Source organism: Fukomys damarensis, unplaced genomic scaffold (assembly GCF_012274545.1).
Source record: "Fukomys damarensis isolate Sample0158 unplaced genomic scaffold, DMR_v1.0_HiC HiC_scaffold_16, whole genome shotgun sequence".
NCBI classification, from domain to species: Eukaryota; Metazoa; Chordata; class Mammalia; order Rodentia; family Bathyergidae; genus Fukomys; species Fukomys damarensis.
The window spans coordinates 28159960-28185344 of record NW_022900928.1 but is presented as its reverse complement, the minus strand read 5'-3'; the positions used below and the strand labels follow the sequence as shown (position 1 = coordinate 28185344).

Here is a 25385-nt window from a genome sequence, read left to right as displayed (position 1 = left end):
AAAAAAAAAACCAATAGTAACTGTCCCTCAGAAAGTTCAGGAGGAGGACCTACTACATAAATATTTTAAAACAACTGCCTAACAAAGTAACAGAAGATAGAAAGAAAATCAAGAAGGTGACATGCAATCAGAATGGAAATTATATCAAAGTAATAAAAAATTTAAAAATTCTAAAGCTGAAAATTATAAAATGAAAACTACTGGAGGGATTCAAAGGCAGATTTGAGCAAGCAGAACAAAGAATCAGTGAACTTGAAGATAAGACAATTAAATATATCAAGTTTGAGGAGCCAAAAGAAAATAATAAATAAATGACTTGCACAGAGCCTAGGGGGCATGTGGGACACCTTCAAGCAAATCAGCATATTTACTAGGGAAGTTCCAGAGCAGGAGGAAAGAGAAGAAAGTTCAGAGATATTATTTGAAGAATAATGGCCAAAAAATCCTGAAGTTTACATGAATGTAAACATCCACAAAGCTCAATGAGTTGTAAGTAGGATGAACTCAAAGATACCCAAATGGAAACACATTATAATCAAATTGTACAAAGACAAAAGAAAAACAAAAGCAGTGCAAGAGAAGCAACTTGTGATATACGAGGGATCCTGTCAACAAGTTTTTCATCAGAAATTTTGGAGTCCAAAAGGAAGTGGCTGATCTATTAAAAATGTTAGAAGTGGGAAGTGTTGGGGCGTGGGGGCATCAGCCAAGAATCCTGTATCCAGCAAAACTGTCCTTCAGTAGTGAGGGAGAAATTTAAGACATTCTCAGAGAAACAAAAGCTAAACGAATTTATAACTCCTAGATCTGCCTGCAGGAAGTACTAAAGGGAGTCCTATAGATTGAAATGAAAGGACACTAGACAGTAACTTCAAGATACAGAAGGAAATAAATGTCAGTAAAGGTAATTGCATGGACAGTTACAAAAGCTAATATTATTGTAACAACGGTATGTAATTGCACTTGTAGAATATTGTAGGCAGGGGAGGCAAATCTGTATCCAAAAATACATGTACCATTATTCCAGTAAGAAAAAAGAAATCACTGCTACTTTTTGAAGGAAAATATTAGCTGCAGTCTACCTAATATTTGGCTACATAATCTCCCAGAAATCGAGGATTATAAGGGCTCAAGAGTGGCCTCTGCTATTGGCAGGTTAGGTTCTCAGCAGGTGTGGTAACCAGATTTACTTTGATGAGCGGAGATGCATATCCTCATCTCACGGTCATTTTCTAATCACCAGAATATCCAGGGAAAACCTCCAACTGACACTTATGGTACAGATTACATTGTCTGCCTGATCACTGAGTCTTCTCTGCAGTAGATTACTCACAAGTAATCTTCATACTCAATCCATTCATGTATTTTTTTCACCAGATCTCCTTGTCAGCAGTTTTTTTAATTCTTTTCTTCCAAGCTTTGACTACTCAGCCAAACCATTAAGTCACTGTTCATAAATCAGCATAGATCTTTACTTATAGCTATCTCTCCACCAAGCAAATGAATAATCTGACATAACGCTTTAAATTCTGCCTAGAAGGATTTCTCTTCTTCTATCTTTCGGGCCTCTCCTATATGGGGTTTATAATACTGTAATAGTTGATATCAGCACGTCATACAAAGTCATTTTTGAATCCAGTAGGAAGTTTTTCTTCCCGTGTCAGGTGGTCATAGGACCTTCCTTGTAGGTTGCTGGAGAGGCAGCAGTGTGGCAAGAGTAGGCACCATAGGACTCTGGGCCATATATTCGTGCAACTTTTCCAGATTTGCTGGAGACTGATCTCAAATACTGCTTCACTAGACAGAGAAAAACAAGTAAGATATGATCTCACTCACATGTGATATCTAAAAACATAGCTTTAACTCAGGTTGAGAGCAGAATAAAATACAGACTGGGGAGGTGAAGACAGAAGGGTTGGGGAAAGGTGGATCAACAGTACTAAATTGTACATATGTAGGAGAACTAACATGATGTTTTGTTATACAGCAGGATGAATACAGATAACAGTTATGTGCTATTTATTTCAGAAAGCTTGAAAGGATTTTGAATGTTTTCATCACAAAGAAATGATACATTTTTTAGGACATAGATATGCTTACTCTGATTTGGATGTTTTGCAATTTATACATGTATCAAAACATCATATGTACAAGTATTATATATCAACTGAACAAATAAAAATATTGCTTTCATTTGATAAGAGAGTTCTGTTGCATATTCATTTCATGACGAGTGGCTCAGGTCATATTGTCACTTAGGGTCCTGTGGTCAGGCGTTCAGTCCCCACCAACATGCAGTAGTGAGCCACGAACTGTTTTTCAAAATGGAAAATAATTACTTCTTTGTCTGAAAAATGTCTGTTCATTTCAGATGCCCATTTTTGAATCAGGTCTTTATATTTGGGGGGCCTGATTTTTTTTAAGTCTTTATATATTTTAGATAATAGTCCTTTGTCTGAGGAGCAGCTGGTAAAATTTTTTTCCCCAATGTAGGTTGTCTCTTAGCTCTGTTGGTTTCTTTTGCAGTGCAGAAGGTTTTAATAAGATGAGATCCCAGTTGTTGATTGTTTCTGCTAGTTCCCGTGCTACTGAAGATTTGTTCATGAAGTCTTTTCCTATGCCATTGTCTTCAAGAGTTCTGCCTAACTTATCTTCCAGCAAATTTAGTGTGTCTTTTTTGATATTTAGATCTTTAATCCAGTTGGATTTTAGTTTAGTGCATGGTGAAAGATAATGGTCTAGTTTTAATCTTTGGCAGATTGAAATCCAGTTTTTCAAACACTGTTTATTAAAGAGGCTATCTTTCCTCCAGTGAGGATGGTCAGCTCCTTTGTCAAAGATGAGGTAGCTGAGTACATCTGGATTTGTTTCTGTATCTTCCAATTTATTCCACTGATCCTCAGGTCTGTTTCTTTGCCAGTACCATGCTATTTTTACCACAGTGGCTTTGTAGTATAGTTTCAAGTTGGGAATTGTTATACCCCCTACCATGTCTCAGTTGCCTAGAATGGCTTTTGCTATTCTAGGTCTCTTCTGGTTCCAAATGAATTTTTTGATTCTTTTTCTAGTTTTGTGAAATATAGTGTTGGAATTTCAATTGGCATTGCATTGAATCTGTATAGCATTTTGGTAGTATGGCCATTTTCACTATGTTGATTCTTCCTACCCAGGAGCAGGGGATATCTTTCCGTTTTCTTATATTCTCTTCGATCTTTTTTCAGAGTGCTGTAGTTTTCAGTGTAGAGGTCTTTTGCTTCTTTCATTAGATTGATTCCTAGATACTTCATTTTTCTTGGATACTTTTGTGAAAGGAACTGTTTCCCTAATTTCTCTCTCATTGAGTCTGTTATTTGTGTACAAGAACACTGTTGATTTTTGGGTGTTTGCCTTATATCCAGATACTCTGCTGAAAGTGTCAATTAAGTGTAGAAGTCTTTTGGCAGAGTTTTTTGGCTCTTCTATGTAGAGTATCATATCATCAGCAAATAATGACAGTTCAACTTCTTCCTTTCCTATCTTTATTGCTTTAATTTCTTTCTCTTGTCTAATTGCTGTGGCTAATGTTTCCAGAACTATATTGAACAGGAGTGATGATAGTGGGCATCCTTGTCTTGTTCCTGATTTTAACATGAAGGTTTTCAGTTTTTGGCCATTTAATATTATGTTGGCTATTGGTTTTTCACAGATAGCCTTGATTAAGTTGAGATAAAGACCATCTATTCCAATTTTCTGCAGGGTTTTATCATGAATGGGTGATGAATTTTGTCAAATACTTTTTCTGCATCTATTGATATGGTAATATGGATTTCTCAGACAAAGAAGTAAAAGCAGCAAGTAAATATATGAAAAAATGTTCCATATCACTGGTCTTTCGAGAGATGCAGATGAAAACAACACTGAGATTCCACCTCACCCCACAAAGAATGGTTGCTATCAAGAAATCAACCAATAACAAATGTTGGCGGGGTTGTGGGGAGAAAGGAATTCTTCTCCATTGTTGGTGGGAGTTAAATCTCCATGGAAATCAATATGGAGATACCTCAAAGAACTAGGATTAGACGTTCCATTTGACCGAGCTATCCTTCTGCTGGGTACTTTTGCAAAAGAATTAAAAGAATCATCCACAGTGATATATGTGCACCCATGTTTATAGTGTGGCACAGTTTGTAATAGCTAAAACTTGGAAACAGCCCAATTGCCCATCAGATGGAGACTGGATAAAGAAGATGTGGTTTTTTTAATGAAATGGAGTACTACTCAGCCATAAAAAATGAGAAACTAGAGTCATTCATAGGAAAATGGATGCATATTGAGGCCATACTCTTAAGTGAGATAAATAAGACACACATGTGTAAATACCGAATAGTTTCTCTGCTGTGAAAAACTAAAAGTGTAAATAAGATCCAAATGGTATAACTGACAGTGTGAAATAGGAAGAAAAGGGTTAAAGGTGTAGGGGAAGTGGGAAGGGTAGGAGAAAGGAAATAAGAAAAAAGAAAAAATATGAGAAAATGAAAATATGGAAAGAAAGTTTTTGTAAATAGAGAAGGGTGGAGGGGGCAAAGGGAGGGCAGGGTAGGGCGATAAAATGAGAACCAAGACCTGTCATGTAAAGGTACAAGATCCCAATGATGAATGTAACTGAACTGTATACCTAAAAAATACCAGTAAACTCAATGATGATAAAAAATAGAAAAGAATTAGAATAGAGCATAACTTTACTAACAATGATTTCTTCTATTAGTATCTATAAAAGGTTCGATTCATTTATCATCCAAATAAGGACATATTTGAAGGAGGAAAAAAGACACAATTAATAATTATTTGGGGATAACAGGCAAAAACTCATTGTCCTTGAGAAGCAGGATATACAGTAACCCTATTTGTATAGCATAACTATTTGCTGTAGACCTTGAGAGCCTGGTTGAATCTTCTGAGTGATAATCCCAATGACAGAACAACTTGCACTATAGGCTGGACTTGTTGTAGAGCCTTGTCTTGCTCTCAGCCCTACTGAAAAGTGGTAACCTTATAAGATATTTAGTAAATGGGTCAGAATAGCACAGATATTTATGTGTACATAAAATCCAAAAGGCTAATAAGATTTGTGCTTTTTTCTTAGTAACAAATGATATAAGGTATGGGATTATGTCTTTACATGAGAGTTATATCTTTACATGCTCCAGATATCTGGAAATCAAGAAATTTAAGCAAGATGGCAGTCCTCTGAGTTTCTGTGGGGCTAAACTCCATCCAGTGGCATCTAGGGTGGGTGTGACTTTTCCCAATCCAATCAGCATGCTGTTCTGCAGTATATCAAAATAATCAAGATTCTTGGGTAATACATTGTTATAGGGATAAAGAGCTGATGTATCCCTGAGGGAAGAGGACAAAGATATACTACTGTCCCTGTCATATGAATGCAGACTGTTTCTAGTAGTTCTTGTTAATTAATAAACATTTGACAGGTTCTTATCTGTAGCCCAAATGCCTGAACTGTGTATGCTGATTTGCAACATTATGAAGATTATGGATCTAGATCAGGAGCAGAAATTGGATGATTTGACTTATAGAAGTCTCCGTTCTTTTTTTGTTTTGTTTTGTTTTTTGTACCGGGGAATCGAACTCGGGACCTTGTGCTTGCGAAGCAGGCAGCGGAACCACTGAGCTAAATCCCCAGCCCGAAATCTACATTCTTTAAGACCTATCTTCTGCACAAGTCAAATAAACAAGGAATGATGAAAAGGAATGTTGTAAGAAACATCTTTCCATATTTCTGGTCTTTAGTGCTGGTATTCATTTTAGCAGTTACTTCGGGGATACAGTATTACTTTTTTGTTTATTTTGGGGGAAGAAATTTTCCTGGGGTTTCAGTTTGACACTTTCCACTATAATGGGCCTTGCTTTGTTGGTCAGTAAAGGAATGTGCACATTCTGTCAGTTGCTTGGTGTATCTATTTTATTTATTTATTTAGGTACCAGGGATTGAACTCGGGTCCCTGTGCTTTCAAGGCAGGCGGCAGAACCATAGAGCTAAATCCCCAGCCCTGTTGTATCTATTCTAACTATGCATTCAGGAGCTGGGGCGGTAACTACAATGTAGGTTTATGACTTGACTGAGTCTTGCTCTGACCTTTGTCTGACCTTCATGATCCCGCACTTTGAGAGATGAGCTACTATGCCTTTCATATCCCCAAAGATCAGTACCAATTTGTAGATATTGTCTGGTAGTTTTTATAAGGCCCAATTTATTGCTGTGCAAAAGAATTTTCTGCAGTGTTGAAATTGTTCTCTATGGGCTGTGTTAGTCAACTTTCTTATTGCTGGGACAAAATACCTGACACCCACAAATTAAAGGAGAAGTTTAATTTAGCTCACTTGGAAAGGCTTCCGTCCAAGGCCCACTGGCTCCAAAGCAGAAACATCATGGCAGACGGGTATCGTAGAGTAAAGCTGCCTATTTCATGTGGCTGGGTACAGAGCACCAGAGAGTTATATCCTCCAAAGACACATTCCCAGTGACCCACCTCTTCCAACTAGGCCCCACTGTCTACAGTACATTCAGCTATGATCATCAGCATAACATTCCTGAGATCCAGTCACCTCTTCAGGAGTCTCTTTATTCAGTCAAGTTGACAATTAAGATTAACTGACACATGAACACTGTTGAGTATGGTAGCTTCTGGCCATATTGAGAGCTTGAAGTGTGGCTAGTGTAAGAGAAAAACTTTTCTAAATTTTATTTAAGCTCAATTGGTTCCAATTTAAATGTTAATAGGGATCTGAATGAGGGGCTATGACTGTCCCTTTGGGCAACTCAAATTGCTTTTTTCCTACCAGACTGAGTTTTTTAGTTATCTACCATAATGATTCCAAGTCCTAATTCAGTTAGAGAAATTGAAATTTGAAGCTCATCTTGTCACTTCAAGGGCTGCGCCATTTCAAGTGACACAGGTCTTCCTAGGGTTTTGTTCTCCAGCGCCTTCCTTAGAGCATGAGTATTTTATCAGATCGCCTTTGTGTGGCACACCTTGGATTCCAGTTTGAGGCCCCTAGATGAGCAAGGTCATCAGAATTTCTGCTCAGCCTATCAGCCTCTCTTCCACTTCTGGAATCAGCACACACCTATAGGGGAAAAGTGGCCCCATGTAATATGTACTTCTTTGGATTTCCTGCTTCTTTCAACTCTTGGCCCCCTAATTCTTCACAGCTTGCTAGCTCCAAGGTACCTTAAAGAAGATTGTCTTCAAATATATACTTTGTCTCGGCATTCCAGTTTTTTACCCAGGGAAGAGTTGGCCCATATTACTTAGTCTGCAGTACCATAAACTTTTCCATTTATTTTGGCCCAATGCCTAGAGGCACTAGGTATGGAATCAGTTTAAAATAAATCCCTGACTGGCTATTTTCTGGACCACGCTGATGATAGACATTTGGACTACAGTTTTACGAGAGGACCAGTCTTCCCCCAACTCATCTTCTCTGTTCACTGTAAGACCGGTCCTGGTCGTGTTCCCCCCCACCCCACTGGCCCGCATGAGGGAAGTGGGTTTAGTTCTGGTCTGTGCTGTCCGGAAGATGTGTCCCTTAGGGGCCAGATCTGTGTGGAGGATCTCTGATTAGATGCCATATGTTGTTGTGCTTTAGGCTTCGATTCTTTAGCTCCACGAGACTTTGAAACCACAGTTCAATTTCAACAAGCTGGGCAAATGCCCTCGGGGCTAAACTGGCTTCTACTCAGTTTCTCTCTCCTGGCTTTTAGATTTGGCATAGTGCTTCCTTACTATCGTCCCATCTTTTGCACATTTTTAAATGATGAATCTTTTTTCTTGCTATATTTTTATTCATTATTCTAGTTGTTTTCAGTGGAAAGCCTGATATATAAAGTAAAGTAAGTCTTCCCGCCCTGCACTTGCATTGCCTTTTATACCAGAGGGGAGAATAAACGTACCCCTGCCTACACCAGCAGATCAATTGAATCATTGTGCTTTGAAAGCTGTAGGGCTCCAGGCAAGTACCTCTGTCATTAATTCATTTCCTGGCCATCTGTCTATATTCAGTATGTTCTGTGGATTCGTGTTCTTCTACCAGCCTTTTAAATGTTAGTGCTCCTCAGTTGTCTACCATTTACCTACTTTTTAAAAATACTTTTTTCTTGGTGGTCTCATACTTTCCTAAGTGTTTGGGTTATTTTTCTGCTTCTATCTTCTGAGCTCTCAGCACATATTGCCTCAACATACCAAATTCATCATACGCATCCCTGTGTCAAAATCTCCTTCTTTCTCTCCTTCTCAGGCCTTGGCAACTTGCCCCATTCTCCCTCTGCTGCATAATTTTTGGAGTTAGAGACCTACGTAAACTCTACCTCTTTTACCATGTAGATAAAGGGTCTGGGCTCAGAGATGGTCAGTAGTAACTAGAAGTCACACAGCAAGCAAAGCAGCAGCAGCACCAGAGCCAGAGCTCAGGACTCCTGCTTGCCAGTCCCATGCTTCTTATATGACACACAAATTTCCAGTGCTGAATCCAAACACTGGGCACATTCTTAACTCATAAAAAATCATTAAACCAGACCTATTAGGTTTTTAATGTTGTTAATTCCATTTGCTGAGAGAAGGGCTAATAGAAACAGTACCACTCTGAACAGCTGGAAACCTTGGCCTGTCCACCTCTCATGGATTTTGCTGCTTTAAAGAGCTCCCCTTACAAGACTCTGGGGAGGGCTTCACAGGAAAGTCTCTGCTGCCAGTGGCTGGCTTCTCACAGTCCCCTTTTGAAAGACTTCTGTTCTACAAACAAAAAATGAAATTATCCTATGTTATTATCAGGGATGACATTTAAAAAGACAAAGTAATATAACTTGTCACAGAGACAAGACAAAGCCAGCTTCTCTGTGGTGGAGCTTAAGGGGAACATTTTGCAGGCTTATCTCTGAACTGTTTCATATTTCACTGGAGTAAAATAAAGATTGGCCAACTAATTATAAATCAGCAGAGCTGCAAGGTAGCATTTTGTTCTTGTTCTAAAATAGAGATTAAAAATTCAGCATGTAAAAGTTAGTCTTTCTAGGTAGGGGTACAGAAGTCATCTGTGACTTTGAAGTACCATGAACCAAATGCCTTCTTTGTTGGAGTGTTTCTGGTCTTTGGACATCATGAGTATGCCCTACCCTCTGCCAGGGCTCTTTCTGCAATTTCATCTGTGCCATCCCTTTTTTAAACTCAGAACTATCATAGTTGTCATTTACTGAAGTCCGTCAGTTTTACAGTAAGCAAAAAAAGGGGGAATTCACTTAGGAACATACAGAAATTTTACAGCCATGACTTAGAGACATACTGAGCATTTCTCCACTCATCTGGGCTGCGTGTGTCTCTTCGGGCCCCATGGGAGAAAACATGGCTGCCCAGAGCTTCTAATTATGTTCCTGATCAAGCAACAAAGAGGCATCTTCTCTCTGTGTTCTTTTCTTCTTTCACAGTGGTTAAAAACTTAGCCAACTTCTTCTCATTCTTAAAGGTTTCGCTGAAGCATGGCCTTCCCAGAGTCCTCCCTACCTGCTTCTGTTATAGCATTTGCCCTGCTGTATGCAATGGGTCTGCCTCTTCCATGAGACTGTAAGCACCCTCAGGGGAGGGGGCTGTGTTCTTTTCTTTGGGTCCTCAGTACGTGGCTACATAAATACATGTTAAAGAGATTATTGAGTGTGAGTAAAGAAATAAATTATATAACCTCTCTAAACTCACCTGAGAAATATTTCTGACTTCATGTGTATATTCCAGTGCTAGTTTTTGAATGCTGCCTGCCTTTGTTGAGCTCTCTCCAGCCCAGGCAATAGTTGCTTCACCCTTTTCCCCACCTTTTACTCCACATGGGACTTAAAGATGAGATGGGGGGGCAGTCAATGGCAATGGAAAGAGCCAGGGTTTTGGAGTCAGGTAGAACTAGACTCTTAAATTAAGCTCTACCACTTTCTAGCTATGAAACTTTCTCCAAGTTGTACTAAGCTTGATTTTCCTGATCCCAAAAGCAGAAAATAATACTATTCTCCCAAATAAAACTCTGAGACAAAATATTTCAAACATATAGCACAGCCAGGCGTGGTGGTGCACACCTGTAATCCCAGCACTTGGGAGGCTGAGGCAGGAAGATCACTGAGTTAGACCAGCCTGGGCTACATAGTGAGTTCCAGGTCAGTCCCAACTACATAGTGAGACCCTGTCTCAACAAACAAACAACAAACAAACAAAAACATATAGCACAATGCCAGGAATTCAGTAGGCTCTGAGGAAATGTTCATTATCCTTCCTCTTGTTTTATGTGTGTTTGTGGCTTACATATACATACATATTTGTGCCTGTATATCTATGAATGTCACTTGAGAGGAGAATCTCACTGGATGGTGCCCTTAACCCAGCCTGTTTTACCCTCTTTGGGGGCAAAGCTAAGACATTGTCTGTTGGCACTCCCATAGTTACCAGTTCTCAGGGTGACACAGCATACCCAGAAGTCCGTCCTGGGCCAAAATTGTGTAGTGTTCTACTTGTGTAATGCTCCCCTCGACTTGGCCATGCCTCATTCACCCTGGTACTGTCCATGAGCACCACCAGTGCCTGCCCAACTGCCCCAGCCAATCTCAATGATGTGTATAAACTTTCTCCATCCAGAAAATTGTATGAGTGGGGTTTGGGACAGAAGCCAGCAGGGAGGGAATTATACCTTCTTATGTCCATCTACAGGGAACTATCTTGAGCACTAGAGAAGTTCTTCCTGGGGAGATGGAACTTGTCCCCTGCCCTTGCTCAGTACCCAAGATCTTTGCACTCACAGGGAGGCATCCGTCTCATCGTTGACAAACAAGAGGTATATCCTGAGGTTCCCAGCACTGGAGACACTGATGCTGGATGACAACAAACTCTCCAACCCCAACTGTTTTGCCAGCCTGGCCGGGCTCAGGAGGTAAAGCTACAAGCCTTCCTCTGCAGGGCTCTCCCTTTCCAACCCCAGCCACACTCACACCTTGAGTGCTGATGTGCCCACCAAAGGGTCTGGTCTTAAGTCCTAGCTCCATTACTTGTCTCTGCTGTGTGGCTCTGGTAAGTCATTTCTCCCCTCTGAGCTTAGCTCATGAAAATGGGGCATTCAGGATATTTATGATCCTGTGATTGGATGAGATCTGACAAAGAGAAAGGAGGGTAGGAGACATTACTCAAGACAGCATCCTGATTCTGAGAGAAATGACATGCCTTTTAAAAAATCAGAATCAGAATGACAAGTTTATTTGCTAAGTTCTATCTATTTGGTTAAAGTAAAGAAAATTCGGGCATTTGAATGGTTAAGTTTTAGATTCCTGGAAATTCCCTTGTGAATTCAGTAGCCTTTTATGGAATACTACTTTGTTCCAGGTAATTTACAAGAACCTTAAAAGGTTAATAAATACTCTCTCCATTTAGAGATGGGAATATTGAGGCCCAGAGAGTTACTGGCTCAAGAGAAATGTTCAAGCCTGATTCCATGTTCTTAACCTCAAATGCTTGGTAAATATCCCTGAGTTATCATTATCACTATGATTCTGTATTTACTTTCCTTAATTGAAGACTGAAGAAGTTAAGCTTGGATCAAAACAGGATTTTCCGGATCCCATACCTACAGCAGGTTCAGCTCCGTGATTGGTCAGGGGACTGGGTTGGAGGCAGGGCAAGTCCTCAGAAAGAGCCCCAGTCCATGCTGCAACCCAGCTCGTGGATGTATGAGGCCTCAGACGACCAGCCCAACTATACCATTCTGCCCATGAAGAAGGATGTTGACCGGACAGGTGAGTGATGCACCTTGTTGCAGATAGACAGCTCCATGGTGAGAGTAAATTTCCAGGAGTTTATCTTGAAAGCCTATGGCTCCCCAGGGCACTGCTGCATTTAAACTGAACTATTCAATGATTTGCACTATTTTACTGACTTCCTAAACTGGTTCTATCAGTTAAGATGTTTTCAAAATCCAATTAAAAGTGGATATAATTTTTATTTTAAATCTCAAATGACAAGAAACTCAGAAGTAAGGTTTTCCAAAAATAGTTACTTCTGTAGCACATGAATGTCTTCAAGGAACTTGGGTCTCTCTGTTCACTCCTCTGCCACCCTCAGCCTGCTTACTTGTCTTTTGGGGCTGGTTACCACTGGGATCTCAAGGAGGTTACCACATTTCTAAAAATCACATCCACATGGCAGCTTCAGAGGCAAAAAGGAAGGGATTGCTACCTTTAATACAGGAGTATATTTCTGGATTATATATTCTGCTCACTGATTTTTTTTTACATTTACTTCAAATTGAGAAAAATGATTTGCATTGGGTAAAATACAGAAATCTTATGTAGAGCTTAAGTTTTTATGTACATAGGCCCTTTTAGTCACTAATATTATAGTGCAGAACATTTCCGGGGTCCCATGTGGTACACTCCCGATCTAATAATAGCCACCATTCTAACTTTGATCACCGTGGATTAGTTGTACCTGCTTTGAAACTCCTGTGTATGGAATTATGCAACATTTTGCTCTTTGTATCTCATGTATTTCATTTAATATTATGTCTGTGGGTTTTGTTAATGTTATGCACCTGCCAATAGCACAGTCCCTTTCATTCATCTTATTTGTTCCATTTATACCACAATTTATTTGCCCTTTTTACTGTTGGTAGATATTATTTTTTCTAGTTTGGAGCTATTGTGGACAAAGCTGTGTGTCTCTTACACATCAGACATCAACTCATTCATCTCTGTTGGATATGTAGTCAGAAGTAGAATTGAAGGATTATAAACTATAAAAGCATTTTGAGTATCAGTAGATACTGTTAAACTCTTTCCCAAAGTGGTTGTACCAGTGTACATCCCCATATTGATGTAAGAGATTCCCAGTTACTCCAGATCCTCAAAAATACTTGGTAATTTAGTCTCTTTTTTTTTTAGACAGGGTCTTACTATGTAGTTGAAACTGACCTGGAACTCACTGTTTAGCCCAGGCTGGTCTCAAACTCACAGTGATCCTCCTGCCTCAGCCTCCTGAGTTCTGAGATTACTGGCATGCGCCACCACACACGGCTAGTAATTTAGTCTTTTTAATGTTAGCTACTTTGGTGAGTGTGCAGTGGTAAAACATTGTGGTTTTAATTTGGATCTCTCAAATGACTAATGATATTGAATACCTTTTCATACGATTGTTGGTTACTTTACCATCTTCTTTTGAAAGTGACTATTCATGTCTTTCATCTACATTTATATAGAGTTTTATGTCTTTTCTTGTTGATTGGTAGTGATTCCTTATATTTGCTGGACAAAAATCCTTTATAGATGTATGTATTAAAAAAATATTCCAGTGTGTGTCTTAATGGTGACTTTTGATAAACAGATGTTCTATGAAGCCCAATTCATAAATCTTTTATGGTTAGTGCTTTTTCTTTCCTGTTTTAAGAATTTTTTTGCCAATATCAAGGCCATGAAGATTATTTTGCTGTATTTTCTTCTAGAAGCCTGATTGTTTCAGTTTTTACATTTTGGTTTATGATCCACCTAGGATTAATTTTGAGGTATGGTATTAAGTGGGGTAAAAGTTTGCTTTTTTACATGTATTTTTTATTGGCCTTGCCAGCACTGAAAAGGCCATATCCTTTTCCCCCCCTGAGTTGTAGGGAAGATATTATCTGGTGATAGTATTGTGTCTAAATTACTATAACTTTATTTCTAGTACTGAAGTTCTGCAGTGAGGCATTGTCCTTCAGAATTGCTGTAGCAATTATATGAGATTTGTATTTCCATATAAATTTTAAAGGCAGCTTATCACTTTCCACACAAAATCCTGCTGGAATTTTGATTAGAAATGCACTGATTCTATAGAGAATTGACATCTTTATAAATATTGAGTTTTTAGTACATTAAAATAATATATCCTACCAGTTTCTAGGTCTTTTAAAATTCTCTTCAGCAGTGCTTTGTACTTTCAATGGCGATATCACACACATATTTCATAAGATTTACTCCTAGGTAGTTGATATTTTTTATGCTATTGTCAATGGTAATGTTTTTATATATTTCATTTTGATTTATTTATTGCTAGTGCATAGAAATATTGAACTTGTATCCTGTAACCTTCCTAAATTCACTTATTATTTTTAATCATTTGCAGGTTCTTTTGGATTATCTATGTTCAGGATTGTGACACCTACAAATTATGACCATTTTATTGGTTCTTTTTCAATCTTAATACCTCTTACATCTTTTTATTGCCTTATTTTGCTGGCTAAGATTTCTAGTACAATGCTGAATAGAAGTGATGATGTGGACATCTTTATGTTATTCCCAACTTCAAGAGTAAAGTTGTCAGCATTTCAAAGCTGAATTAGCTGTAGTTTTGTAGATACCTTTAATAAGATAAAGAAATTGCCTTATATGCTATTGTGAATATGCATTGGATTTCATCAGTTACCTTTTCTGCATCTATTGAGATGATCCTGTGACTTTTCTTCTTCAATCTGTTAATATGGTTAGTTACACTGACTGATTTTAAGATGTTCAGCCAGTCTTGCATGCCAAGGATAAACTCCACTTGGTCCTGTTGTGTATCCCTGATTGAATTTGTTTACATTTTGTGGAGGATTTTTGCAGCTGTGTTCAGGAGATACGTTGGTGTAGTCTTTTCCTTTGTTATAATATTATTGTCAGGATTTACAATTAAGGTTATGTTTGCCACATAAAATGAGTTGAGAAGGGTTCACATTTTTTCTCTTTCCCAGGGAATGTTTGAATGAGATTGATATTATTTCTTTGTTAAATTTTGGAAGAATTCACCTTCAAGCCACCAGAGCCTAGATTTTTCTTTGTTGGGAAGAAGTTAAACTTATGAGAAATTAGAAGCTTGGAGGAAGAGCCCTTAGAACTTAGACCTAAAGACTAGGCCCCTGGGGAAGAGCAACATCTCTGCTGCTAGAATCTATGAGCTCTGACAGCCGCCAGGAGCCGGGATCCAGATCCCTGCAGAAAGCACACTGACCAGTGGATCAGAATCTTGCTTTATAAAATCGGAAACCTTGCCAGCTGGATTCAGATGCTGTTGACCTCAGGAGGTGCCTCTCCACTGGCATTCTTAGGAATCACAAGCAGTCAGGGAGCCTTGGGAGTAAGCCTCTTCTTCCTCTCCTAATGTAGCCTTTTCCCCTCTCACACCATCTCCTGTTGCTAGGATCTAACAGGAAAGCAAGCAACCAAAGACAAATGAGTTGTTCAGCATCCCAGACCCTGGGTCTAAAGCAGAATAGAGAAGTTTGGAAGTAATGCTTAGTAAATTAATAATTGGGCACTTTGATTTTTCAGATTTTCCTCCCTATAAAATTTTTCTGTCTACTTGGTTTGTTAGCTTTGGAAAGAAGTGTGTTAAAGTCTCTTACTGCTATTGCTGATTTGACAACATCTCCTTATGTTTGCGGCTTTATAAATTATTAAATTGTTTCAGTTCTGTATTACTGAGTTTGAGGCTTTTATTTTGGCATAAGCCTTTTGATCATTGTAAAGCATTCCACCTTATCTTATTAGTAATTTTGGCCTTGACTTTGACTTTGATATATTTATTTCAGGATATTTCAAAAGCAATATAATACTGCAGATTTTCTCAATAGGAACCTTTTTAAATATAAGAATTTAAACTAATTTGTGGTTGCTGATATATTTCAACTTATTTTAACCATTGATGTATGTTATCTGTTTACTTGTGGTTTTTTTCTTCTCTTGTGCCTTTTTGTGAGCCCGACTCTTCTTTTAATTCGTTTTTACTTTCTTAAAAGAAATACACCTCATTTCTATATTTCTAATAATTATCCTAGAAATGCTATATTTCTAAAGGCCATCCTAAAATCCTATCAACCCTTTGTCTATTAATACCTATGATCAATGAAATGCAAGTCTTCCCTTTAATAAAAAGGAAAATTTTATATGAATTTATCTGCTTCTCTCTTATCACTTCCCAGAATGTATAAACTATATTATAATTTTGATGGGTTTTAATTTTTAAATTATGCATCAACCATTCTTTAGACTGAGAAATTAAACTATTAGTTTAACTTCTCTATTACTACAGCTGCTTGCATCTCAGGCCTTCCTCTTAGATTCCTATCATGTGGATATGTGTAATTTAGAATCAGAGAGTTAATACAAATCAGGTGTAATACTGAGTGTCAGATACTTTGTTAATAATTAAAAGATTTTATGCAAAAAAGGTATAGTATTCTTAGGCAATGAGAGATAGATTAACAATTGAAAATATATTCTTTTAAGATTATGATATACAGTATATTTGCCATTGTTAGTCTCTAATTATTTTATGAAATTTCATTTTTCATAGAAATGTTTTTATATTTTCTTTATTAATATTTACTTGTATTAAAAAATTTTTAAAACCCTTTCCTCCTTTAAAGAAAAAAGAAAAAAAGAAAGAGCTAGGGATTTAGCTCAGTGGCACTGCACCTGCCTCACAAGCACAATGTCCTGAGTTCGATCCCCAGTACCAAGGGAAAAAAAAAACTTGGGGCCAGGGACATAGCTCAGTGGCCCCACTCCTGCCCATAAAAGCAAGGTCTCGAGTTTAATCCCCGGTACCAAGAAAAAGGAAAGAAGTCTTTGTTCTTTCCATGCACACTTGTTAAGTGACTTGTTTCCCCATTGGGTCACTATTACCTAAGCAACTATAGTTGTAACCTTATTGGTTGATCATAGCCATAACCCATGTTGTACCCCCATGGGTTTTGCTCTATAAAACTTCCCTGTAAAGTGGGGTCCCCAGCTACCCATTCAAATCCCTTCCTGCCTCGTGGAAGCTACCTCTTCAATAAGTATTTTCCTACTCCAAAAAAAAAAAAAAATACAAATCATGTTACAGCGCAGCATAATTAGTAATTTGTACAAAGCTCTTACCATTTTTTCCTCCTTCATCCTTAATCCTTGCCCTTATATTCCTTTTCATATAAATTTCTGCTCTTGTGTATATTTTCCTGGATATGTGTATGAGTCTTTGTAAATAGTTACCTTATGTATAATGTGTTTTTAATTTACATAGTAGTTATATACTGTTGAGCTCATTCTGCTGTTTTCATTCAGTATTGTTTGTTGTTTTTGTTGTTGTTTGGTACCTGGAATAGAACTCAGGGCCTCATGCTTGCCAGGCAGGCTCTGTGCTGCTAAGCTACATCTTTGCCCTCACTCAGCATTGTTTTCAAAGTCTTTCCTTATTGCTGTCTGTTCATCTAGTCACAGTCTGAGGTGCTCAGGAGTAGGACTTCACCATATAAATTTGAAGGCAACATAACTCAGACCAAAACACCAAATCTATAGAATTTTACCTTTTGGTTAATTTGCTTGGATTTTTATTTCAGAATGTTTTCTATACTGTGTTACTTTTCATTGTGCTATTTGATTCTTTCAAATATAGTTTGCATGTAGGTTGTGTACATTTTCTAAGTCCCTACCAAAAATTATCTTTTTTTATCATTCTTGAATGCTTGTTTGCTGGAGTGGAGAATTCTAGCCTTAAAATAGTTTTCTTTTAAAACTGAAGATATTACTTCACTGCCTTCTTAATTTATTGTTGCCAGTGAAAAGTCTGATTTCAATCTGATTCTCATTTCTTTACAGGAAACCTATTTTTGCTTTTTGGAAATTAATTTTTATTTCACTTTTATCCTTTGGCAATTTTACTAAGAAGCATCTATGTATGCAACACTTTTCACTCAGACTTTTAGGTACCTTGAGAGTTCTTTGAAAGTTGTGTGGTTTCCTTCATCTTAAAGACACCCGATCCCCCTGGGGATTGAACTCAACAGCTTTCTTCCACTAAACTACATCCCCAGATGTTTTCTTTTTTCTTATGAGGCAAGGTCTTGCCAAGTCTCTTAAGTTACTGAAATTTACCATCCTCCTGCCACAGCCTCCCAGGCCACTAGAATTATAGGCCTATGCCACCACACATGACTGAGAACATTTTTTGTTTCCCTCTTTATATTCTCTGTGTAGTCTTCTTCTAGAATTCCCTCAGCTGCTAAAAGCTTTGGATCTATCTTCCGTTCCTCTTTTCTACCATATTTTATATCTCCTTGGTTTTTAAAATATTACATTCAACTCCATCTTCCATTTTATGAATTAGGTTTTAAGCTTGGCCTGTTTGTATAGAGAACATTTGAGTATCATGTTTGGTGTTCGATTACCATATTTGAAGTTTACAAAATTGTTAATAGCTTCACTTCCACAAAAGTTTCTTTTTTTTTTTTTTTTTTTTTTTGGTACTGAGGATTAAACTCAGGACCTTGCATTTGCGAGGTGGTGGTGGACCCACTGAGCTAAATCCCTGGCCCCTAAAAATTTACTTTTGTTTAGGAATGAAATAAACTTTTGAAATTCGTACAGGATAATAATTACTCTAAAGTTTTTATTCTTTATTAAACTTTTTAAAGATATTAGCTCTATTTTTTGACATTTCATGATTTTTCATACTGTTAATTTTCCTCAAATATTGGGAGATTCTTTATTGTTCCCTTTTTTCTTGCAGTAGCTCTCAGTCAGATTAGAATGCAGGTTCTGATGCCTGGAGCTACTTGCCTGAATGTGGGGAGGGCAAGTGCTTGGTGCAGGCAGAGTGTGCTACAATCCATCTCTCTCTGTTTCCCCACGGTTACTGCTCACACCCACACTTGCAACTGCATTCTGTCCCCCACAAACTTCTACTTTGTTCATTGCCTAAAGCTTTTCCAAATCCCTTGAAGACCCTCACTTAGGAAAATAATTATGGCAGGTATTGTTCCACCTCCTCTTACTGTTTATTTTCATGTGGCCTTTTTCATATCATTAATATGGGAAAGGAGTAGTGTTCACCAGGGTAAAGGCAATCCTGCCCCAGCAGATGCTGTGCTTCTTTTGTTAGTTTGAGCTCTCATAGGCTCATCTCAGTCTGATGGTCCCAAGAATGAAGTCGTTTTGCAGCCTCCTCCTTATGACCATGTGCTGACTCTTCTTGCTATCTCTCCTGAATTTACTATCTATTTCTACTAAGCTAGCAAAGAATGTTTTCCAGAATGTCTTTTATACTCATTTCTCTCTAAGCTGGAAAGTTTTCTACTCAGTATGGCCTCAGGATCTCTGAGGCTAGAGGGAGTTTGCATGTTGTAAAGTCAGGAGGCAGGTCCTGTGGCTGAGATCCAGTGAGAGAAGGGAAAGTAGCATTGGAGAAGCAGAGAGGGCCTATCAGTGTGGTGCCTCTGAGGCCTGGCTAAGGGGTTTGGATTTTATCCTTACTACCTGGCAGGTGACACCACTGTGTTCCTTTTTTCATTTTACATTGGAACTGGTCTAGGAGGCACCCTGCTGTAGGTTAGAGGATCTAGAACCAGACCCTGACGTCTCTGGGAGTCAATCAGTGCTCTCACCAACCTTCATTCTGTTTCTTTTGTTTCAGAAGTTGTGTTCTTATCTTACCCGGGATTTTCAACCTCAGAGGTAGGGACTGCCTACTTTATATTTGTGTATTTGAGTTAGAACAATAGTTTTATTTTATTTATTTGTGGCCCTGGGGATTAAACCGAGGGCCTCCCATATGCTGGGCAAGTGCTGTACAGGTGAGCTACATCCCAAGCTCAAGAACATTCATTTTAACAGACTAAAACAAACACAATGGGGCCACAAGAGGCATTTCTATAGATCTCACTAAGAAAGCCCAATTCACTGAACAGATATCTGCTGAGTACCCACCAGGTACCAGACACAATGGTAGTCCTGGAGATGCAGGAGTGAGCTAACCAGACAGGCCCCTACCCTCGTCAGTTTGTTCTGTCCTCAGATGTTGTCTAGAAGAGCATGTTAATAGTGGCTGCTTCACGGGGTTCAACTGGCCGACATGGGCAGGGCTGCCACCAGGATGAAGCCCAGAAGCTAAGAGTCCCCCAGAGCTGGAAAAGTTCTTTACCAAATGCACTGCTATCCAGGATCTAACCACAGTGTCAAATACTCAGACACTTGGTTTGAGTACAGAAAACTGAGTTCTCTCAGGGCTAATTCTCACTGACCAAGCTCATAAAGACTGATGTACAAAACTACATATTGATTTGTTTATTTATAAGAAACACAACTCTACATCTGTATGAGAAAACTATACCAGTTAACTATTGCTGTATAACAAACCCAACAGTTATTAACTTCAAACGATAGCAAGTGATTATTTCTCAACAGTTATTTGAGTGAGCCAGGTGGTTCTCTTGGTTTCACAAGAACTCACTCAGACAGTTGCATTCAGCCTCAGGTTAGCTGGGAGCTGGACTCAGGTGGACATTAGGCATGGTTCTTTCCCTCTCTCTCTCTCTCTCTCTCTCTCTTTCTCTCTTTGAAAAATTGCCAGATTCTGAAATTCTAACAGTGTAACTCATGCTACACTGTTTTGGTCAAAGAAAATCAGAAGAAAAGTTCTGATAATTCTGATGCTAATCAGCCCAGTTCATGCAGACCCAAGTTTAAGGACACAGATCCCCAACTTAGATGCCAGCCACAAGTTTGCATAACCCCCATGCTATCCACACTTATGATCAACTACTGACTAAATTTGGGATGGTTGAAACTAAAAGCCAGATGCACCAGGTATGGTGGCACACACCTGAAATCCCAGCACTCAGGAGGCTGAAGTAGAGGATCACTGAGGGTTTGAGGCCAGCCTGGTTTACATGGTGAGTTCAAGGCCAGCCTGAATTACATAGTGAGACTCTGTGTGTGTGTGTGTGTGTGTGTGTGTGTGTGTGTGTGTGTGTGTGTATGAAGCCAACCACACCTCCCTCTATGTCTGTCCCCAGCAGGGTAGGTCATACTCTCAAGTCATCTGACTTGCCCCCTGCTGCTCACCCAGTCTTGCCAAGTTGGAAGTTGCTCAGAGGAGAAGATTGCCTTGCCAGACTGTCCCTGGACAAGGCTGAGAAGGGGAGATAGACACCTCAGCTTGCCCCGACCCACAGAGTTGGTTATAGGTTTGCCAGTCTACATTAGAGAAAAATGTTTCAGGATTCAGTGATGGACATAGACAGATTTACTGCACAGAGTTAAGGAAATACACGCTCAGAGGAAACAGAATGCAGGTGTTCAAGGAAGAGGCTCATTCTAGTCTGAATTTTTATGTAGTCTTGGGTGTGTCCTTAAAATGGATGATCTAGGACAGTGGTATGGCAGGTGTGCTGAAGCAGGCTGTTTGCTATCTCTGAAAGCTCTAAAAGGTTTGCCACCACTGATCTAGTATATGTTTTCCTAGTGTCTACCAGGTTATCCATGGGCTAAGTTAGAATGCAAAACATTTGCATGTGTTTGAAGTTTAGAAATATGTTACCTAATTAATAGTGCTGTTTCCTTGAGGTGGAAGTCTGTAGAGTGAATCTATAGTATTGGAGGAAAACAGAGGCTCTATTTACAGGTGCACTTCCTGAAAGGGTAAGAAAGGCCATTGCAATCTTTGGCGACTGTGTCCTGAATCTGTGATTTTCTTAGAAGTATGATTTTTAAATTATAATTTTCTTCTCTCCTTTCTACTTTTTTTCTTCCTGTCCTACCTGAAGACTGCTGCCCCATTCCACTCTGCCCTCTCACAGACTGTGTTGGGTTGCCTGAAGAAGAGAGTCACACATTTTCAAACAGTATCAATAGTTTTTGTTCGTTCCCATCATGACTGACCTGTTTTATTTGTGTGGCTTTACAAGTTGGCCTATAATGACACAAATACTTGATCTAAAGGCCAATGAACAACTGTTCATTGAATGAACAAGTGAACATTGAATGATTTCCTTAACAGTGCATAGTGGTTAATGGAGGTTGAAATATTTAGTTCCTCCTAACCTAACCATTAGCCCAGCATCTATCCATGCAATAATATCCTTTGGTCTCACATAATTCAAGGAATCAGTGAGTAAACTAAGTTAGACATGGTTAATTTAGCAGCTTCCTTTCTCTGCTTGATCACACATGTTTGTCCCGAGGCAGTCTGGATTGCATAGAAAGACCATGACCTTTCAAGTGACCCAGGTGCACTTTATCATGTTCAGGACCCCAAGCCTGGCTTAAGTCTTCAAGATTTTGTTATTTCTTCCTGGGCAACATACCCATCAAGCCAGGTGCTTAAGGTTAGCAACACTCCTTCTCTCCATCTCCCTTCTCAGAAAATGTCCCTGAACAATGTAATTTCCTGCCCTTTGCCTTCTGGAGAAACTTTAGCTGTTCTTTATAGAAGGGGCAATTCAGGTTCAGCTGCTGTAGGGCAGAAGGTGGGAGGTAACCAAATACTTCTCTGATGGTTGCAGCAGGGCTGTAGTGTCCTGTGGACTCAGAACTTGAAACTGGAACTTTGGGTGCTGGAGAATGAGCTCACCATATGACCTCATAGTACTTGGAGACAAATTTTGGCCAGTGGTGACATCTGCCCTTATGACCCTCAGCATCTCTTTGACCAAGTCTCTACAAAACTCATTCTTTTCACCACGCTCCAAAGGCCATTGGTAGCTTCAAATTCTCTATCAGCCTCAACTTTGACTCTGACTTTTCTTTTTTCCAAGACAACCAAGGTATGTTCACTTCCTCCCATATTTGAGATTCTTCCTGTGAAGTCACTGAAGGCCAGGAACCAGACACTGGCTCCTCCCTTCCCGGAGCTGAGATACCTTAGCCTGGCCTACAACAAGGTGACTCCCTGCTCTTGACCTGTCTCCTCAGGGGCACAAATGGGAGGGTGGGATGTGAGCTGCTCTGACCTAAAGGCCAGCCCTTTAATTCTCTACACTACAGGTATGTGGGCCCAGAAGTTCTTGGGTTGGGTAAAGTGTATGGCGTGCAGGCCAAGGCAGAAGTGTATCCATAGAGTCACAAATGTTTGTTTAGTACTTGCCATGTGCCAGGCTCTGTCCTAGTTACTAGGTATATAGCTGTGAAATGAAAGACTTGTGGAGCGTGTCAGATGTAGGGAAGACATACTAGACAGATGATCATAATATAAGCATGCTTAGCATTAGGAAGAAATGCGCAGAGCTGTGAAGTAAGTACATGATTGGTGTGGGTATCTAACCTAATATTTGGGATCAGGGAGAATGCCCAAGAAAAAGCGATGTTTAAGCTAAGATTTGAATAATTATTTTAGTCAAGGGAAGAGGGAGGGAACTGCAGACATAAAATCTATAGGATGGATTTCACATGTTTTTTCTTGTATTTTCCCAATGCCCACATCCTGTTTGATTTTCTGTAAGAACTTATTCATTCATTCACTTATTTATTTAGTTATTTATTTATTGCTGGGTACCAGGGATTGAACCCAAGGCCCCATGAATACTAAGTACGTGCTGTACCACTGAGCTACCCAGTCCCTCTGTTTTTATTTTCATTCAGTTAAAATATGTTTAATTTTTCTTGTAATTTTGTCTTTCAACCCATGGGTTGTTTGAAATCAGTTGTTTGATTTCCAAATTTATGGGTCTCTTCTGAGCATTTTGGAATTATTGATTTATAATTTAATTCTTGGGCTGGGAGATGTAACTTAGTGGTAGAATGCTTGCCTAGCATGCACAACCTCCTGAGTTCAATCCCCAGGACTACAAAACAAAACAAAAAAACTGATTTAATTCTCTTATGGTCAGATAACATAATCTGTAAGAGTTCTTTCTTTTGATATCTACTTCAACTTGTTTTACAGTCCATTATATGTTCTATTATGGTGAATGTTCATATGTACTTAGAAAAAAATATGCATTCCACAGTTTGGGTGGGATAGTGTTGATAAATGTCAGTTCAGGGGGTTAGAAGTGTCACTTAGATCATCTTTGTACTCTCTTTTTTTTTTTTTTTTGGTCCACTTGTCACTCAGGTACTGAGAACAGGGTGTTAAAATCTCCAGTCATGGTTCTGGAGTTTTTTCATCTCTTTAGTTCTGTCAGTATTCTAGGTATTTTTTAATTTGTTTTGTTTTCAGAGGGGGTTTTGCTATGTAGCCCAGACAGTCCTTGAAGTCATGGCAAATCCTCCTGCCTTAGACTCCCAAGTGCTGGGATTACAGGTGTGTGCCACCATGCCCAGTTATCCAGATACTTTTAGTCTGTTATCACATGCATATACACTTAGAATTGTTATATCCTCATATGGATCCTTTTTAACTATAATTATCTTCCTCTGCCTCTAATAATACTCCCTCTCTTCATGTCTACTCTGTCTGATTTTTATATAGTTGCACAGTTTTCCATGCACAGTATCTTGCTACCCTTGTACTTGTAGTCTATTTATATCTTTGTGTGAGTGCATCTATTTATACAGAAGGGAGTTAGTTGGTCCTTGCCTAGCTGTCAGGCTGTCTTTCTAGTGTCCCTGCTTTGTCTTTGGCATTCAGCCTCCCCCGTGTGCCTGTGCTGTGGAGGGTTTATCCACTCCTGTCTCTCCCCGACTCCCCCACAGTGTACTGCTGTTGCTTGTTACTTAGTGCTTGCCAGTGTTTGCCTACCAAGATTGGCTGTGGCCCCAGTCTTCAGCAGCCTTGGGGTTCTGTGTCTCCGCAGAACTTGTGGTCCTACTCCTGGCTGTAAGAGACCTCTACTCTTCAGGACCAAGGTTGGTTTTCTGCCCCTGCCTCAGGAGTAGTGGGGTTTTATTTTCCCTCCCCATATACCATGTCCTTGGCTGGCAGGGTTTGCTCTTCTTCCTCAACAACTGAAGACTTTTTTCCCAAGGGAGAAGGGCTGAGAGGGTGAAGCCTCTTCTACCATGGTAGCTGCTCTCTTCCAAGCCCAGACTATGCCACATGGAAGTCTTTTGCAGTCATCTTTTTCACACAGTAGGTGTGAAGCTCCCTATTGTCAGCATCTCTCACGGCTTCTACCTTCTTACTCTAGGCCATACTTGGTCTTTCACAATTATTAAAAATTTTAGCCAATTTCTTCTTAAATGCTTGTGTTCCAATACAGTTGAGCCATTGTCTGTGTCCCATCTTTCCTTACAGATCCTGAACTTTTCCCAGATTTAAGGCCAAAGGATTTCTCTGAGGCAGTAGCTTTCTGTTGGCCTCAAGAAAAGTTGTGATTTTGAAAAAAAGTTATGATCCTATGATATGATATGACATATGAGCTATGATTTTATGAAGTTTATTCAGTTTTCCAGGGACCAGGGATTGAGCTCGGGTCCTTGTGCTTGTGAGGCAGACAGCAGAACCACTGAGCTAAATCCCAGTTCTACTATTTTTCTATATTTTTACCTAAGTTTTTAAGTAATATTTTTTCTTTTCTTTTTTGGTACCAGAGATCAAACTCAGGACCTTGCTGACTCACTTTATTGGCTTACAAAGAATCCAGCTTACAAACAATCCAGGGAT

General features: G+C 39.2%; 1 protein-coding gene across 7 annotated transcripts in view; it reads left to right on the top strand.

Moving 5' to 3' along the window:
* Nucleotides 1-25385, top strand: part of Xrra1 (X-ray radiation resistance associated 1) — a 68140-nt gene that overhangs the window by 28869 nt on the left and 13886 nt on the right. For 2 of the 7 annotated variants that reach the window (XM_010603287.2, XM_033764215.1), the window contains exons 9-12: nucleotides 10828-10956; nucleotides 11595-11812; nucleotides 19476-19516; nucleotides 22597-22722. In XM_010603287.2, the coding sequence (XP_010601589.1) occupies nucleotides 10828-10956; nucleotides 11595-11812; nucleotides 19476-19516; nucleotides 22597-22722 (514 nt within the window). Of the gene's footprint in view, nucleotides 1-10827; nucleotides 10957-11594; nucleotides 11813-19475; nucleotides 19517-22596; nucleotides 22723-25385 lie in introns of those variants that run through there. The other 5 variants (XM_019204395.2, XM_010603289.2, XM_010603288.2 and 2 more) reach the window with 5 other exon arrangements.